At 53.9% G+C, this 18,572-nt stretch overlaps 1 protein-coding gene across 1 annotated transcript; it reads left to right on the forward strand.

Moving 5' to 3' along the window:
* The first annotated feature begins 1,298 nt into the window (after positions 1-1,298).
* BPIFB3 (BPI fold containing family B member 3) lies at positions 1,299-18,169 on the forward strand. Its single transcript, XM_063077745.1, has 15 exons — positions 1,299-1,416; positions 2,376-2,532; positions 4,642-4,746; positions 5,181-5,321; positions 6,791-6,854; positions 8,649-8,709; positions 9,468-9,559; positions 9,700-9,879; positions 11,564-11,617; positions 13,545-13,715; positions 14,630-14,697; positions 15,831-15,873; positions 16,698-16,761; positions 17,281-17,357; positions 18,140-18,169. Exons 1-15 carry the CDS (start codon positions 1,305-1,307, stop codon positions 18,167-18,169), a joined length of 1,419 nt encoding a protein of 472 aa, XP_062933815.1. The 5' UTR covers positions 1,299-1,304.
* The last annotated feature ends 403 nt before the right edge of the window (positions 18,170-18,572 follow it).

An 18,572-nucleotide genomic window follows, 5' to 3' on the forward strand; every position in this document is an offset into this window, starting at 1 on the left:
CACAGCCAAGACTGGTGCTGGTTTATATGGCGCCATATGGTACCTTTGTGCAAATGAGGGAAAGGTGCCTTTTCTAGGCAGACATGGCCTGCACCAGGGCAAGTAGGTGGCAAGTGAAGGGCTTGGGATTTCCACCCCTGCCCCCTGGACAGGTGCATCCTCCAGCACACAGCCATGTGTGGAAGCCCTAGACACAGTCCCCACTTGTTGCGGTGCCTACAGAGATGGCAAACCAGGACACAAACACATCCTGCCTTATTGCAAATTGTGATAAGCACCTTAAAATAAATATTCTGGGTGATGTTTAGTGACAGATGGGCTTCTTCGGACAAGGGAAGGGAGGGAGACCTCTCCAAGTAGGCAATGTTTACTCGGAACCTGAAAGATAAGGAGTCAGTCATACAGAGAACCAGGGGAAGAGCCTTCCTAACAGAAGGAACTGCATGTGCAAAGGCCCTGAGGTGGGAAGGGGATCGGTATGTTTAAGACTGAGGAGGTCAAAGAGGCAGGCAGGGACTTTGTGGGTAACGGCAAGGAGCCTGGGTTTTATCCTAAGGGCAAGGGGAGCCACGGAAGGATTTAAGCAGGGGTGACATGAGGGGATAGATGGATATGTGATCAGGTGGGCAGATATGGAACTCCATAAAGACAAGTCCCACTCTATGAAATGAGTACATTAGCCATGCCCCCACCTCCAGTCCCATTCCCTTTTCAACAACATTTGAGATGAAGATGGGGGAGAAAGAGAGAGACAGGATATGTTAAGCTAAGTGTTGGATGTCCCCAATCAGCCATACCTTCTGAAATGTCCTCATGAGCCAGTGGGAAGGCAGGTCCAGGAAAGAGAGCACCCATCCTGCTGTCCTGGAAGGGGAGGCCCCTCTGTAGCTCTCACTCCTGAGACTGGGCCAGGCAGGCTGGGGGTGCAGAGACTAAGACTTTTAAGTCACATGGACTCAGGCTTGAATTCTGGTTCCATCCCTGATTTGCTCTGTGGCCTTGGTTAAGTTTCCTCTCTCAGCCTCAGTTTTTCCATCTGTGAAATGGGATCAGATGAGGGAAAGGTTTGAAAAGTGCCTGGGAGACTAGCTTGCATTGGAAGCTGTACCAAGCGCTTGGGTGGAGAAGTGAAGCTAGACTTCACTTCTGGGAGTGGAGCTGGACTTAGGAGTGAAGCTGGACTTGGGCTGTGCTGGGTGGGTGGGAGGGCCCAGGTTGGTGATGGGAACAAGGAGGGGAAAGACTAGGGCACCAGGAGTGTCTCAGAGCTCCTGCTTCTGCCACCTCTAGGTGTGCAGCTGACGATGCTGGGCCTTTGGTCCTTGCTTCTGCTCTGGGGCCTGGTGACCCCGTGCCAGGGGCTGCTTGAGACGGTGGGCACGTTGGCTCGGATTGACAAGGATGAACTTGGCAAAGGTGAGTCTGAGGTGCGCAGTCTGTGAGGGGTCCAGCCACAATGTCATTGACCATTGCTGCGCCCAGAAGTTCTGCTTTAAGGAACAGGTGGGAATGGGTTGCAATTCTCAACTGCTTAGAGAGTGTATTATTCTCCTGGGACACTGGGAGTAGCGGTGGATGTTCTGAAGGTTTGCTTGCAGGGTGATTAATTCACTCTTCTGAGAGGTGGACTGGGTGATATGGGCTGTGTGGGGGCTGTGTGCTCAGGGATGGGGACAGGGTGGGGTTGAGGAGGTCGAGGGGAGGGTGCTGGGTGAGCCAGTGTCTTGGCCTCTCACGCCTGGGGTGGGGGATCTCTACCTGGCACTTGGTGCTCTAGGGACCAGTGGCCCATGATGACAGTCTCAGAGATGGAGTGGAGCAGCTGTAAATAGGAAATGCTCCAAGGAGGCCACCCTGGCCTGCCCCAACCTCCATGGGGCAGTCCTGTCCATCTTGCCTTCTCACAATCCACACGGTCAGGCCTGGGGTGCCCCAGGAGGAGCAGGGGTCACCTCCTCCATCTCGATCAAGCCCCTGGTGGCTACGAGCTCCCTCTCCTTCAGTTTTGCCCTCTCTTTTGGTGCTGCGGGGCAGCCCAGGATCAGGAGCCCAACTTATACTATTGGTCCCAAACCCGCTTTTGCTGTGTGATTTTGGGCAAGTTTCTGTGCCTCTCTGGGCCTTAGTTTCCCCATCTGTAAAATGAAGGGATTATCATGGGATTCACTCACCATTCCACAGACACTTACTGAATACCTCCCATGTGTCAGGCAAGGAGGGTGGCCACTGGCCCCACGGTCCACCATTTGAGTGTAACCTCTGGGTTAATTGCATTAAAAAAGAGATCTACTCAAGCTCAGAGGAGCAGGTAGATGCCATGGTCCTGGGGGTGAGGAAGGGGTTCTAGCATCTTCCTACTTCCACCCTTTCTGCAGCCATCCAGAACTCACTGGTTGGGGGACCCATTCTGCAGAACGTGTTGGGGACAGTCACATCTGTGAACCAGGGCCTCCTGGGCTCTGGAGGGCTGCTCGGAGGAGGTGGCTTGCTGAGCTACGGAGGGGTTTTTGGCGTTGTCGAGGAGCTCTCTGGGTGAGTCCCCACAGGGGGCCCTCTTGATGGCCCACCTACTGCATGCCCTACAAGAAGGCCTGTCTTGTCTTTGTTTCAGGGAATGGAGGAGAGATTGACTCTTTAATTTGTTGGCAGGCAGTGAGGGTGATGTGGGGACAGTGGTGGTCCAGGTCTCAAAATAATGATTCTGCTGTGTACCTGGCAGGACAAGAGTGGCAGCACGCCACCGTGGTTGATGGCTCCTGCTCTGAGGTCAATTCTAGTTATTCACTGTGTGACCTGGGGCAAGCTGCTTAGTCCCTCTGGGCTAATCCAGGTATTAGCATGGCTCGTCCCTTCACCTCTGCTCAAAAGAGACCTGCCCTGACAGGCCCCTTCTTATCCCCTCCCCTGCCTTCAAGTTCTCCAGGGGACATATCACCCCTCTGCACACCATACATTCCACTGGATTTTTTTTTGTCTCCCCTGCTAGACTATAAACCCCAGGAGGGGTAGGATTTTTATCTGGTTGGTTCACTGCCATGTCCACAGCATCATAAATAGGGCTTGACCCATAAGAGATACTCAAAAAATATTTTTGAATGAATGGATGAATGAAATCACATAATAGCTAATATTTGCAACTCGATGACCACTTATCCAGGGTTTTCTGTGTGTCTGGCACTATGCTAACTTTGTAGATGAATTATACTAAATCCGGATGTAGGACTGTTATCAACCTCTTTTAACAGGTTAGGACATTGAGGTCCTGGGTGGTGAAGTGACCTGCCCAAGATCATCCAGCTGGGGCAGGAGGGGGAATGGGTCTACCTGTTTGATCACAGGCCATACTGCCTGGCCAAGGCCATTGGCAGGTGGTGAATCAGAAGGTCAAATGACAGGCCTCAGAGAAGGCTGAATTCCAGGAGCCAGGGTATGGGGAAGGGTCATTGGACAGGAGGGAATGGAGTGCTGGCAGCAGAAGAAGGGGATTGGTGTCCACCTCCCAAAACAGCACACAATGTCTGGAAAGGGGGCTGGTAAAGCTGACATTACCTGAGGTGCACTATGTGTGGTACGTATTGTCAATATCCCTATTTTACAGATGGGGAAACTGAGGCACAGAGCAGCAATGTGACTTGCCTAAGGGCATGTAGTCAGTTAGTGGTAGAGCTTGGATTTGAGTCATCTGTCTTTCACGGGCTGCACTATCAGCAGCTACTCGTGAGGTTGTTGCCAGGACACTGAGTTAATCTCTGTCAAGCAGCTAAAATAATCTGACACACAAAAAGTGCTCGAAAAATACTACTACTATTACTACTGCTACTACTATTATAGTCCATCTCCCTCCCACTGTAGAATACCCCTGCTGGGTGAGGTTGGGGTCTCAGGAATGCACCTGACATTGTCCTTGCCTCAAAGAGCCCCCAGTATGTGGCAGAGCCCAGTAGTAACAATCCCATGAGCTCAGGGCAGTGACAGAGACAGCCCAGGCAGGGTGGGGGACCGGCTCAGAGGGTGTCTGCCTGAAGCAGAAAACCAGGAAGGAGGGCTCCCGGGAGGAACTCCCTTGCTGAAATCAGGAGAGCCAGAGGAGTGAGTTAGTTGAAGGGGGATGCGGAGTAGAAGGAGCGTCAAGGGAAGGCTGTTCTAGACAGAGGGAACAGCTTGGGCAAAGACCCTGAGGATAGAGAAAGTAGTGAACTGTGAGGAGCTATGCTTGAGAACTCACTTAGGTTGCTAGTGCGTGAGCCCACGGCTTGTGGATGGGGGAAACATCCAAGCCAGAACTAAACCAGGACTGCAGTGTGGGGATGGGATGGGAGAAAACTAATTCATTGAGCCTCCAATGGTGATAATGGCATTACACTTACTGAGCACACACTGTACTAGATTCTACAACTACAGTATCTCACTTGTCTTTGCAACACCTCTGCGAGGTGGACACTCGTATCGCTCCTTTACAGAGGATGAAACTGAGGCCCAGGGAGGTGAGGTAACTAGCCCAAGTTCTCACAGTTTGTTCTGTGGGATTGAGGTGGGATGGGAGACATGTCCAGGAGAGACTCTGGGCCCTGCCTGGTCTGGGTGGCTCAGGCACTAGGGGCTGTCTGGGAGTGAGCAGCTGTCTCCTTGACTCCCATCCAGGCTGAAGATTGAGGAACTCACGCTGCCGAAGGTGTCGCTGAAGCTGCTGCCGGGGTTCGGGGTGCAGCTGAGCCTGCACACCAAGGTGGGCCTGCACGGCTCTGGGTGAGTTTGCCTCTGAGGACCTCTACCCTATTGTCCCCCCACCGCCACCCCACTGCTCCCCTATTTCCTCCCACCCTACTTCCTCCCCGAGGGACGGCCCACCCTACTGTGTCCCCCTGGATTCCACCCACCCCATTATCTCTCCCCAGGGACTTTTACTCCACTGGCCCCCAGAGACTTCCATCTCGCTCTCGGGACCCCCTATCCCACTGCCCGGGGCTCGCCGCAGGCGGTGGGGGAAGAGGGCGCAGGGATATGCAAAGTGGGGCAGGGAGGCAGGGGGTAAGAGGTGCGCACAGGGACCGAGCCCTTCGCAGAGCACCCCCACCCGCCCCTCGTCAGGGCCCAGCTGGACCTGCACGGGCGGGGCGGGGCCGGCACCTGGTGGGCGGGGCTTGGCAGCCTGGCCGCGCCCCCAGCGTCGGGTCTCGCAGCCCCCTGGGGGGCCTCCTGCAGCTGGCGGCCGAAGTGAACGTGTCGTCGCGGGTGGCGCTGGGCGTGAGCTCGCGGGGTACGCCCATCCTCGTCCTCAAGCGCTGCAGCACGCTCCTGGGTCACATCAGTCTGCTCTCGGGGTGAGTCGCAGCCTCGAGCCCGCGCCCCCGACGCGCTCTGGGTCGTGTCTCGCCGCATCTGGGAGTCTCCTGGGTCTCCCCCGAGAGGCCGGCTGGCAGGGCCTGAACTCATCCCGGTCCCCGCGGTCCCCGCGGTCCCCGTGCTTCCCGCCTGGTTCAACCAGACAAGTAGTTCCACCAAGGACAGGGACTCCAGCCCAGCCCACAATTTAGGCCGCCCTCTCATGGGCGTCCCGTTGTCTGGCCCCCAGTATCTTGCTCTCTGCTTTTCCGGGGAGAGCCGACCTGGGATCCGCCTGGGGTCCCTCCATCTGCTAGAATCTCAGTCCCTGCTCTCAGCACATCAAAGAGCTGGATTGGCCCTGACTTGCTGTGTGACCCCAGGGGAATCCCCCTCCCCTGCCTGGTCCTCAGTGTCTCCATCTGTACAGTGAGGGCCTGGATTTGATGATCCACAAAGCACTTTCACATCCATCTCTTTCTGTGGGGCCATTCAGGACACAGTGGCCTTCCCTACAGTTGTGCTGAATCTTGAGTCCCATGGGACAATGGAGGCCCAGAGAGGACAAGGGACTTGCCCAAGGTCACACACACAGATAGAGGCAGGGACAGAGAGGGGATGTTCTCTGACTAGGTCCAAGGCCTTTCCCAGCACTCTGTACCCACCTCCAGTCACACCTGCCCTCTTGAGCCCCTCCCCCACCTCACAGCTCATGCCTCCCCCATCAGTTTCTACATTCCAGGCCCAATCCCAGACCCCTCCCCATCTTCACTGGGTGGCTCTCAGCATGATGGGTAATCAGACAGCTCTGTGTTCATTCCCAGGAACAGGGTGAACCTGGTTGCTCCTCTTCCCAGAAGGGCCTTAATAAGGGGATTCCAGGCAAGGTCTCTGGGCTCCTTAAATTCCAGTGGCTCCGTCTGTTCCTCTGGGCTAGGGGGGCCTTGTAGAGAGTGGAGCCCAGGATGGTGTTGGTGTCCTGTGGTTGTGGTTCTGTGGTTGCCACCCCTCCCCCTGCACCTCCATGGTCTCCAAACAGACCTGAGCCCAACTACTTGCCTTCTCATCCTCAGGCCACCACCTCATTCATTCATTCAGCAAATATTTACTGAGCCCCCCTTTCTGAGCTAGGTGCTATCCTAGGCCCAAATGTCACTTGTCTACAAATGTTGGGGGATACAAAGAGGACAGACACTTATTGAGCACAGATTGTATACCAGACACGTATATGCTCCCATTTAATCTGGCAGCAGCAACTCTAAAAGGTGGGCATTGTACAGATGGGAGAACTGAAGCCATCCCCTGAGTCAGTGGAGCCAGGAGTTAAACCCAGGCCTCAAGCCCCAGCCAACCCCACCAAGAGAGAGGAAAGGAGAAATGCAGAGGCCCCAGTGCCCACCTGCCCCGTCATCCAGGTGGAGCTGTCCCCATGTGGCGGCCACACCCTCATGTGCCTCATTCTGCCCAGGCTGCTGCCCGCACCACTCTTTGGGGTCGTGGAACAGACACTCTTCAAGGTGCTTCCAGGACTGGTGAGTGTGGAGGCTGTGGGCCCATCGTGCCCCTCCTCTGGGGTACGCCCCTCCTCCACTGAGTAAAGCCGGCGCCAGGCAGGATTAGGCTGTACTTCCCTTCCACGCCCACTGCGTAATCCCAGCCCAGGTGCCTCCTGCTAGTCTGTGGGTGGGCTGGCACAAACCTCCCCAGGCCTCCCAGCCTGAGTTTACAGCTACAGATGCCCTGAGTCTCCTGCTCCCCAGTCTGAGTCTCTTGCTTACCTACACTATATTTTTGCCACTTGTATTATTAATAACTTTATGTTTTTCTTTAAATTAGCTTTAAATTAAAATGAGGTCACTTAATGATTTTAAATTGCGTCCTGTGCTAGGCAATCACATACATATATATTCATACATCCAAATTGAACACATTGTGATTGAACTGCTCACGGATGTGTGTTCATGGCCCATCCCAGGCCATCCTGGCATCCACCAGGGAAAACGAATCATATTTGAGAAAGCTGGTCTGATCCAAGCCCCTTTTCCCAAGGGACAGGGCAGGGACTTGCTGGGTTCACACAGATAGCAAAAGGCAGTCAGGCCTCCTGCCCCCAGGCCTGGCTGGCTTTCCTGTGAGTCCTGGTGAGGAACCCCTGTGGGGTGGCAGAGGAGCGGGGGCCTGGGGTTGGCAAGACTGTCTCAGGCTTGAAGAAACTGATTTGGAAAAGAAGCTCAGCAGGAGAAGGGGACACTCCCAGCTGCTGGGGCCCTGACCCAGGCCCATCTCAGGTGGATTTCAACAAGGGGGTGCAGGTGCATTTAAATCACCACCCTAACTGGGGTCTCTAGGGCAATCAGCCAGAAACTGGGTTTTGTGTGATACAAAGAGATTTTTAAAATTAGAGTTCATTGCCAACATTTAGGGACTGAAGATTTCTCTTAATCTGGATTTCTGGCTTCTGTTGTGCAATCAGCCACCCCGGCCTGGTACTTCCCTCCAGCAGGGCACACACAGCTGGTGCCAAAAGGGGCTGCCCCCCTGCCCCAGTCCCTCTGTCTTCTCTCATTTCTGTGACTTGCCTGAGCCCAGAGGCCCAGGAGTTGGTGGCTCTAAGTTTAAATGCGCAGCCCTTTGTTGTCTCTCTGCAAACAGCTGTGACTTTGGGCAGGTTGGTTGCCTTTCTTCTCTGGCCCCAGTTGTAGAATGAAGGAGCTGGACTGGGTCATCTCTGAGGTTCCTGCTCCAGTGGGCAATGGGACTCAGATTCTGATTCCCAGACTTGAGATTTTGGGAAGCCAAACCACTCGCTTCCTGTTCTCTCAGCACAGGGGTTTCAGTACACATGTGGTGGCATGTATAGGGGACTCCCTAGATCGAGGACTGACTCTCTGGGTGGAAAGGAGGTGCCCCTCTGCAGGGTCCTGACTCCAGGCCTCCCAGTGGCCATCTGGGATGGCAGGAGCGGACTGTGGCCTTGAAGGGAATTGCAGCCGCCTTTGCCTCCTCAGGGGAAGGCCTTGTCCCCACGCCCCAACTGGCCTCTGAACTATGTCTGCCCTATTCCCCCAGCAATCTGTGAGGCTTTCTAACGGGGCTCGTGTAACCAAGAGAAGTGGGCTTGGGGTCCACTCAGACCTCTGACCCTTCAAGCTGCAGCCCCTCCCCTGCCTCCCACCTTATGTGTCCCCCCATCTGTCTCCACATTCTGCCATGCTTTGGTCCCCAGTGCCACATAGCAAGCCATTTAAAGAAAATGCAGCCATCTCCTGTACCAAGCTTGGGTTCACTTTTATTTTTCTTGTAACGTCTGTCTCCTCTGGTCACAGCTATGCCCGGTGGTCGACAGTGTGCTGGGCGTGGTGAATGAGCTGCTGGGGGCCGTGCTGTGTAAGTTAGGGCCCCACCCCCTCCTTCTTGCCAGTTCTCTTATCTCTCCCCTCCATTACCCCAGTGCGGTGGGGGAAGGAGGAAGGGGCAGAATTCTGGGACCTTTCACTTCTTGGCCACTTGGAGGAGGCCTAATGGAGAAGCCCTGGGCCAAGGCCGGTTCAGCGGGGGTGGGGATTCAGAGCCATCCAGTTCTCTGAACGTTGGGCGTTACAGGCCAGCATTTACTGAGCACCTATGGTGTGTCTGGCACTGTCAGAAACAGGAGGAAGGTGTTATTAGTATTATTTGGTCAGACAAGATGATCGAGGCTCAGAGAGCTTAGGTAAGGAAACCAAGAACCCACAGCCACAGTGGACCCAGTCTCTCTGCACCTTATGGAGGCATGGATGGATCCCTTTTGTATTCACAGAAAGGGCTTTGGAAAGTATGAAAAGACGTAACCAGGAAAAGGTTAGAAAACTTGGGTCAGATATGTTTCTTTATGTGGTGTTATGTAGAAGAGGCAGGGCAGCCACGTGTTAGTGGCACCAGCTCTGGAAAATTCTGGCTTTCCCACTCTGTGGCTGTGTCTTTCGGCTGGTGACTTCCTCTGTCTGAGCCTCAGTTTCCTCCTCTGTAAAATGGGGAAAACAGTAGCACCCAAGTGAATACTTAGTAGAGTGCTTGGCATTCAGCAGGTACTTAATAAATAGAAGTCGGGGCTATTATTGTGGCCTGTCTCATGAGGTCTTTCTCCCCCTCCCTTTTCCATTCAGGCCTGGTGCCCTTTGGGGCTCTTGGGTCCGTGGAATTCACTCTGGCCACACTGCCTCTCATCTCCAACCAGTACATAGAGCTGGACATCAATGTGAGTGCCCACAAAGGGCCTATCTGCAGCTGGGGGTGGCACGAGTAGTGGAGAAGGCCAGGTAGGGGATGCTGGGTCAAGGCCAGGTAGGAGAGCAGCCTGAGACCCTCCTATGCCTTGTCTGTCCCCTGCCCCCGCAGCCCATTGTGAAGAGTGTAGCTGGTGACATCATTGACTTCCCCAAGCCTCCCGTCCCAGTAAAGGTGCCCCCCAAGGAGGACCACACGTCCCAGGTGACAGTGCCACTGTACCTCTTCAATACTGTGTTTGGGCTCCTGCAGACCAACGGTGCCCTCGACATAGACATCACCCCTGAGCTGGTGAGTGTGGCACAGGGGAGCTGGGACGGGGGCTCCCTGCCCTGCCATGCCTTGGTAATGCTAGTGCTGATCTAGTCACATCATCACCGATCAGCCTTGCTGAGCTTTCTTCTCTATAATAGGAGAGAGCTGGGCAAGTTTATCATGTACACACTGCTGCTGCCCACTCCTGTACTTGAGGTAGACATTGCTAATTCATAATGGTGTGCTACTTGGTTAAACCTGAATGGGACCTCTGAATCCTTCTCAACTTGGCACTCAGGAAGTCACTGTCAATTGGTCATAACTGGCATATGAAATGAAGCCAACTTTCTGTCCCTGTACTAGATGAGCAATTCTTGAGTCTAAGCCCAATTTTATACTAAAGCGTAAATGGCTACCATTTTCACTACTTTCTCAAGCTCAGAATTGAGTTGGAGAGAACAAAACTAGAGCTGGACTGTACCAGAGATCACTTGCACATTTGTTCTGAAGCTTCTAGGATCTCCCTGCTTCCATTTTGGCTCCTCTCACACCTTGGTGGGTCTGGAAGGCTCAGATCCCAGAAGCGCTGCCCAGAGGCATTTTCCTGGTCTCAGCCCTCTCTAGAGGCAGTGAGTTCTGAGCTACCTGGGTTCCCCACCTGCAGCTCATGCCCAAGGGAGCAGGAGGTGGTCACTCACCTCCTGCAGGTGTGATTTAGAGAGTGCCCTGCAGGCTTCTGGGAGGTTGAACATGTCCTGAGTTGGGAGGCAGGTGTCTTCTAGCTGGGGAAATGGGGGCAGTCATAGCCAGGCAGAGACTCTGAGTGTAAGAACATGTGTGTCTGAACAGCCTGTGGACGTGGATGTGTGTATATGAGGATTGTGGTAAGAGAGAGTGACCTCAGAGGCCACATCCTGGTGCTCTCCACCCACACGGGTGTGTGTTGGAGAGTGTCTGGGAATGCTCCTGCCCAGGAGACAGTGTGTCTGTGTGTGTTCATCCTGTGTGAACAGGCTTGTTCTGAGAAGTGGGCATGTGTAGTTCAGGGTCTCAGACATCAGGGCCCTGGGAGGCCAGGCCATCATTGATTAGCAGCCTCGTGGAACTGTAATGAACTGGGGAGCCTGTGCCCCATTTTTCAGGCAACTGCCACTCAGCTTTCCCAAGGGGAGGGGATATGGGCTCAGTGTGACCAGTTTTCCAACTTTTTAGCAAGAACCTGGAAAATTTATATGAAACTTCCTGATTTGTAAATACTGGAAACAAATTCAGTTTTTAAAAATACTGTTTGGGTAAAAGGCAAAAATGTCTGAGGTCAGATCCCTGGGTCTTCCGATAGTGAGCTTTGGGAGAGTGGTTAAAGTGTTCAAAAATTAGCCTGCCTAGGTTCAAATCCTGTGCCACCATTTACCGATTGTATGACCCTGGGCCAGAGCTTCACTATCCCCATCTGTAAAATGGGGGCACTCATAGCACTCACCTCTTTGTGCTGTTGTGAAGGGGAATGAGCGAAGGCACGCAAAGCCCTTGGCATGTGCCCCTCAGCACATAGCAAGTGCTCGGTGATCACTGGCTAAGAGATTAAATTCCAGTGTTGGTAGTGATGTGTGTGTGTAATTGGCAGGTTGGGGGGCAGGGGACAAAACTACTCTGTGTGTGCTGAGGGATTCCTGTCTGTCTGTGTTCACCAACCTTCACTCTCATTTGATCTTGAGTCCAGGTTCCCAGCAATGTCCCACTGACAACTACAGACCTGGCAGCTTTGGTCCCTGAGGTGAGTGTCCCTCTCTTGGGCTGTAATCACCATATCTCTTTTCCAATGACCCTGAATGAACTTTGGAATCTTTCTCAGTATAGCTCTCCAGGCAACTGTGATTGAATGTCATGCCTGAATTCATACTAAAGTGTGAATGACTAACACTTTATCTTTTCTTCATAGCAGATTTTGTTTAGAGAGGAAGAGATCAGGGGTTGACTGTTCTTGAGGTTCTATGATCATTGCTTTCCTAGCAGGCAGAAGACAGGAGGATCTTTCCAGGTTACGAGCCCCCCCACCCCAATTGCCTTACTTCATCTTGATCTTAGTCTTCTCTCTCCCTGCAGAGAAGACTCAGAGAGGAACAAAAAGGGAGAAGAGTTAGGGAAGTTTGACTAGTGGGCAGCAGTACATGACTTCAGAACCTGGCTTCCGCTTTCCCATACATTTGACTGGGGCTGGACCAGCCAGTTTCCAGCTGTGAGAAGCTGAATTCATACTGAAGTTGAAATGATTACTGCAAGGTCCTTATGTCACAGCAGGTTCTGATAGAGGTTAGAAAGAGGCTTAGAGTCCTGGGTTTTCACCAGATAGGATGGAGGGGGCAGCAGAGTTTGGGGGCACAGAGGACAAACTCTGTGAGTCCTTGAAGGTGGTGATTTAAAGCAGCCTTCGTGGGCAAGGTTGGGGCCTCTGCTTCTCAGAGACCTTTGGCTAAAGAGCATAGGGGTCTCAGGGAAGAAATGAGAAAGAACCTCCTGGGGACGGGAGTTGCAAGATGGTGGACAGGGCTTGGGGTAGGCACAGGTGGTGGGGCAAGGATCTATAGATCCAGCAAGCCGGGCCATGTCCCTCCTGCGCGGGGAGGCTGGGCTTGTCTCTACAGGCTGAAGCCTTTCTCCACTTGCTAGACCTGCAGCTCCAGAGCCCCATGGCCCCAGCTCTGAGTCTGGTCTCTGACTCCAGATTCTGTGGACACATGAGGGTAGAATCCAGTGATACCCTGTCTTGATGATCTTGCAACTCGGGGAGTCTGAGCATGAGGAACTGGTCCTCTGATTCCAGCATGCAAATGTCCCAAGGGCCATGATTCTGCTTTCTAAGTTTCTGTGATTCCATGATTTCCACCACTTTTATAATTCCATGTTGTCATGACTATGAGACTAAGAATTTCCTGCTAGTGTGATTCATTCAGCCAGACAACTAATATCCATTGAGCACCTACTAAGAACCAGGCCCTGTGCACCAGGGATATACTGTCCCTGAGGATGCATGAGGGGCGAACGGTGGAAAGTAGACCAAAGCCACTGTGCTCAAGGGGCTGCCATTCCGGCAGGGGTGAGAGACATTGCACAAATAAGTAGAACACAAACAGTGTCAGAAGGTGGAAGAGTATGTGGCAGCGCAGGAGGATTAGGAGCACCGGGGTCATGCTTTTAAGCGGGGTGCTCTTCAGGGCCTCACTGAGCAGGTGAGGGAGGAGACCACGCGGCCATGTGGGGAAGGCATTTCCAGGCAGAGGAAACAGCAGGTGCAAAGGCCCCGAGGTGGGAGCGTGCCTGGCAGGTTGGAGGAACAGCATGGTGGCCAGGGAGTCTGGAGTGGGCAGGAGGAGGGGCCGGCAGTGGGAGGTGAGGAAGTGAGATGGAGAGAAGTTGGGTGGGGATGAAACACATGAGGCCTGCAGGCCTCAGGGAGGGTTTTGACTCTGCATGAGACAGTCTGATTTAGTGGTCCCATGGGTTGGTGTCTCTCCACCTGGATATGTCAGCCTCATGGGGCCGAGACCAGACCTGTCTGGTTCAGGCTGTAACCTCAGTGCTTGGGATGGTGCCTGGTGCCCAGTAGGTGCTCCATGAGTGTTTGTTGACTGACTGACTGATTCTAGTTCTGGGGCATCTAAGCTGCCCCCACTCCCCCTTGTTCTGCCCCTGCCTCTCTCCAGGCCCTGGGGAAGTTGCCCCCCGGCCAGCACCTCCTGCTCTCACTGCGGGTGAAGAAAGCACCCACGGTAATGCTCCAGAACAAGAAGGCCACGGTCTCCATCCCAGCTAACATCCATGTTCTGTCCTATGTCCCTCAAGGGACCCCTGAGGCCCTCTTTGAGCTGAACGGGGTGAGTGGCCGAGGGGTGTGTGGGGGCCCGACACTGGGGTTCTGAGTGGGGCCTCTAGGGTACGTTCCCCCTGATTTCAAGCTGGGAAGCCCCATGTAGCACAGCACAGGACCTCTCCCCCCAACACATTGTCATTATCTGGGCTGAGCCCCCAGTGCCTGCCTAGACTCCTGCCTGTGCCCTTATCACATCTGACCAGGCCCGAGGCCTGTCCACTCTGCTTCCTGGGGACCTCAGGAAGTGCTCTCACCTCCCCAGCCTCCCTCTGCTCAGCTATCTCTTGGATGGTCCCCCAGCTTCCTCTGGCCCCCCACCTCCAGTCTTGCCTACCTCCCTCCTCCCTGCCTAGCTGTCCCAAGCACACATCCAGGCCGAGGCAGGCCCCTCCCCTGCTCACTCTCTGCCCTGGCTCCCCCTGGCCAAGCCCCTGTGCGTGATGTTCAACTCCCTCCTGCCTCATCCTCTGCCTTGCCCGTCCTTGCACCCTGAGCCTTAGTCACATGGGCCTACCAGGCCCCACCTCCCTGCCTCCTTTTGCAAGTCCCCCACCTGCATTGCAGTTTCCCCTTCCCTCGGCAACCTCCTGGTCTTTCAAGATTCATCTCACGTGTCCCCTCATTGAGAAGCCTTCCCCCACCCCACTGCAGGCTGGATGTCAGGTCTCTCGAAGCTCCTGCAGTCCCAGAGCTTCCTCTCATCCAATACCAGTCACCCTCGATTTTAATACTCTGGTTTTTGAATACCAGAACCTTCGAGTTACCTCCCAGAGGCAACATGGACCCTGACACACAGCAGGGCCTCAGTAAGGGTTAGTGGAGAAAACAGATGGTGGAGATTCGCCTGCTGGGCCAGGCAGACCTGTTCTCAAGATCCTGCCAAATTCGGGGTAATCTCTGCTTGCTTCTTCCCTGCAGGTTATGACTCTAAATGCCCAGCTGGCTCCCTCGGCCACCAAGCTGCACGTCTCCCTGTCCCTGGAACGGTAATGTGGGATCCTGGGGACAGGATCCTCTTCTTGTCTTTAGGAACAAGAGTTAGAGACCGACAGGAACCACCTTCCATTTATTGAGCATCAACTATGTTCCAGGTGTTTTACCAGCATCTTCCTTGCCTTCAGGGCCTGCCAGGGAGTGGACAGCGTCAGCCCACTTTACAGACAGGGCAGCCAGGGTTCAGAGAGGCGGGCTCCAGGGTGGGCTTCTTCCACTGCTCGTTTTCTGACCAAAACCTGTCTCTGAGGGACAAACCTGCCACCAGGATCTGGAGTTCATACTCCTGAGCCATCAGCCCCCATGGCTAACCGTGGAGATGACTATCCTTGAATGTTGTAAAGTAAAGTGTCTTGTTGTTTGAGTGGACTTGTGATTTCTCTGCTCTCCCCCACCCCATGGTAACTAAGCGTCACGATCATTGTAAGAACCCTGGTGATGTTGCGGATGACAGTCCTTCCTTCCACACGCACAGCACTTTACAGTTTGCAAAGCACACTGTTGCCCAGGCTCACATGGGGGGTGGTCCCTGGAGGCAGGTCTGGGCCTCCATCCTCCAGGCACAGTACTCTCACCATGGCAGGGCCTGTGGCCTGCCCGTCCCTCGCCTGGTCGCAGGGGCTTTCTCATGGGTCTCTGGGGCCCACCTGTCCTGAGCCGTAGGCAGCCAGTGCTCACTTGACTCCATTTCAGTGTCCCCTTGGGCCCCCCAGGCTACTTCTGCCCCCTGCATGGTTCTGCTGTTGCCTTTAGTGAGCACCTGCTGTATGCAGGGCACTCTGTGTCCAGTGCTCAGTCTGGGGAAGGGCTGCTCCTCAGAGAGGTTCAGCCACTCACCCAGGGTTAGACAGCTGGGAGTCAGACCAAGGCTCCAAGGCTGTGGGTTCAGAGGTGAAGCCACAAAGAGAGGTTAGATTCCTCCCGGTTCATTCTACATGTAGGGAAACTTCGTCTCTGGGTCCAGGCTGGACAGAGGTAGAGTTGGGCCTGTAACCCCATTTCCTGATCCTGGAGAGCTATGGCTGGGGCAGGCTGGGGCTGGGATAGGGGTGGGGTGGGTGGAACAGCTCTCAGCAGGTGGTGTGGTAGGAGCTGAGGCCCCTCAACATCTCTCTTCTCTCTCCAGGCTCAGTGTTAAGCTGGCCTCCTCCTTTGCCCACGCCTTTGATGTAAGTTCCTGGGAGGGTAAGAAGTTTGGCAGTGGTGAGGGTCTTCAGGGATCGGGTGGAAACGGGGTGGGCATGAGTCATGGGCCGTATGGCTGAGCTGGCCTCAGTCTGAGCTCTGCTCCAACAAGCCAGAGAGGCAAATATCAGGGCAGGGGTGTGTGTGCGTGTGTGTGTGTGTGTGTGTGTGTGTGTGTGTGTGTGAGAGAGAGAGAGAGAGAGAGAGAGAGATAGAGAGAGAGAGAGAGAAAGTGAGAGAGAAACAGTGATCATCTAGGAATGTGAATTTCATGATCTTCCAAGGTCTTGGAACCTCACAGAGTTGTAAACATCTAGAACCACGCAAGGATCCAAAATTCTGGAACTTCACTCAAGTAACAGGTTCTCAAACTCAGAAAGTTCTACTTCAGAGCACCACAGAGCCCTGAGGTTCCTGCTGCTCACAGAGTTCTGAAGTTCTGGAATCTCATGATGGTCTCAGGTTCTAGAACATACTAAAGGTCCCTAGACTGACAGGAACCCAAGATCAGCCCTCACAGAGTACTGCTGGAGCTGGGCACATTTTCTTCCCTCTTTCTCAGGCACTAACCCTCTCCAGGCCCCACAGACTCTTCTAGGAAGGCACCTCTTCCAAGCTCATGGACCAAGGGTGAAGCCGGCCTAAATTCCAGAGTCCCTTTAGGATCACTGGTGGAAAGCCAACCCCCACGGGCCCTGTGCCCGCCAGGAGCTATGTCCTCAAGCTTGGGGGATGCGGGGGCAGCTGGGCCTCTGGGTTTCCCTCCCTGGACAACCACACCCCCAGCCTCTCGTGTGCTCTGTTGCAGGCATCGCGTCTAGAAGAGTGGCTCAGCGACGTGGTCCGCGCCGCATATGTGCCCAAGCTCAATGGTATGGTGACCTGTCATCTCCTTGGACACATGGAGTGTCTGAATTTGGGGTTGTATAACCTGTGGCCTCTCTCTATTGTTCTGATGGAGACACTGAGGCCAGAGAGGGGTTGATCCGCATTTGTAAGATGCAGAAATGGAGGCACCAATGTTTTCATTCAAACAACATTGATTAGCACCTACATCATTCCAGGCTCTGGGCCCTAAGAGCTGATCTGACCTGGGTCTTGCCTTAAGCACACACAATCCAATGTGAAATGTCATATAAGCAAACGATTAGAATACAGATGACCCAGAGTATGCGAGGGATCAACGGAAGCTCTAGGAGGCTTGGCTGAGGGGAAGCACTAACACAGTACAGAAGAGGGTGTAGGAGGATGTGCGGGAGTTTGCCAATAGGTCCCTAAGAAGAGAAATGGTTGACTCAAGGAAGTGGTGGAATAGAGTCAGCAGGGTCTGAGGGTCCCTAGGGTCCAAGATCCCCCCAACGTCTTTGCTTCTAATCACTCGCTCTTCACAGTGGACCTGGATGTTGGAATTCCCCTGCCTAAGGTTCTCAATGTCAATTTTGCCAATTCTGTTCTGGAGATCATTGAGGTGAGTTTCCTATGCAGACGTGGCTCAGACGGGCCTTACGCTTGTCTCTGGACAGCATTGTTTGAACACGTGTGAGGGGATTGTGTTGCCTCGTTCTCTGGTCTGTCCCCACACCATTTCCTAAATTGCTCAGAGAACTACAACTTACGTGACTAGGGAGTGGCAAATATATGATATGGGGGCTGCCACTCCTTCATTACTTGACCGTGGCAGACATTGTCCTTTCCTGTGCAATTCAGACACACGTCTGGCCTATAGAACGGAACCTCAGATTCACTCACAGAATCACAGTCCCCGGGTGCAGGGGTAGCAAACACATGTGCTGTCTTCCCCTTACCTCGTGCCTGTGGCAGACATGACACTTCTTCTTGCTGAATATTGACGTGGCCTCACAGTCCTTTTCAAACGGGCACAATTTTGAGTTTTGGAACAGCCCAGGGAAGTAGCGGAGCAGGGAGTTCTGTGTCCATTTTCTCAGATGAGGCCCAAGTCAAATTTCTGTCTTAAGATCACACAGTAAATCAGTGGCAGAAATGGCACTTGAACTTGAGTCTCTTAAGTCCTAAAGTCAGCACCCTGTCCCATGCTGGATGTCATTTATTCATCATTCATCTATTTGTTCGTTCATTCATTTAATGAGTGCCTGCTGTGGTCCAGGGACAGTGCTAACCCCAGGGCAGGGCAGGAGGCTGGGGGATACAGAGGCTGCAGGGATGGGGGCATGGCAGGGGTGCTGGGCACAAGGACTCAGAGGCCTAACTGAGAGCTATTGTGACTTGCAGAATGCCGTTGTGCTGACTGTGGCATCCTGAGGCTGAGACGGCCATCATCCTCCCTGTCGACTACCAGGGTCCTGTCCACTTACCCACTCTGCTTTCTACCCCCCAGTCTCTAGCCTGTGTTGGTGACAGTATAAGTGCCCCCTACCCACCCAGGTCCACCTGCGCCCTCTGGCCCTGCAGCTCTGTCCCAGTCTGGGGTGAAGCCATCGGACTGCTTCGGAGGTAGCTCTGGGGCATCCATGGCAAGTTCTGAGCTTTCAATAAACTACTTCTCTGTCTCAGTTCCTCCGGCTGATTTGCTCCACAGTCATAGAGGGGTTGCCTTGGCCTCTGCCTCCAGTGCCCTCCCCAGCTCCAGGCAGGAGCTCCAGCAGGGACTTGGGGCCTAGTCCTTGTAGCTTTGAGTCCCAAACTTACCTGGTTGGCCTGGGCA

The sequence above is a fragment of the Cynocephalus volans genome, chromosome 1 (genome assembly GCF_027409185.1).
Source record: "Cynocephalus volans isolate mCynVol1 chromosome 1, mCynVol1.pri, whole genome shotgun sequence".
NCBI classification, from domain to species: domain Eukaryota; kingdom Metazoa; phylum Chordata; class Mammalia; order Dermoptera; family Cynocephalidae; genus Cynocephalus; species Cynocephalus volans.

Excerpts from the sequence above, each read along its gene's own strand:
- BPIFB3 (XM_063077745.1), top strand. The coding sequence starts at position 1,305 with ATGCTGGGCCTTTGGTCCTTGCTTCTGCTCTGGGGCCTGGTGACCCCG. Across the intron at positions 6,855-8,648 it reads TCAAGGTGCTTCCAGGACTG|CTATGCCCGGTGGTCGACAG; the intron begins GTGAGTGTGGAG and ends CTCTGGTCACAG. Across the intron at positions 9,880-11,563 it reads TAGACATCACCCCTGAGCTG|GTTCCCAGCAATGTCCCACT; the intron begins GTGAGTGTGGCA and ends TCTTGAGTCCAG.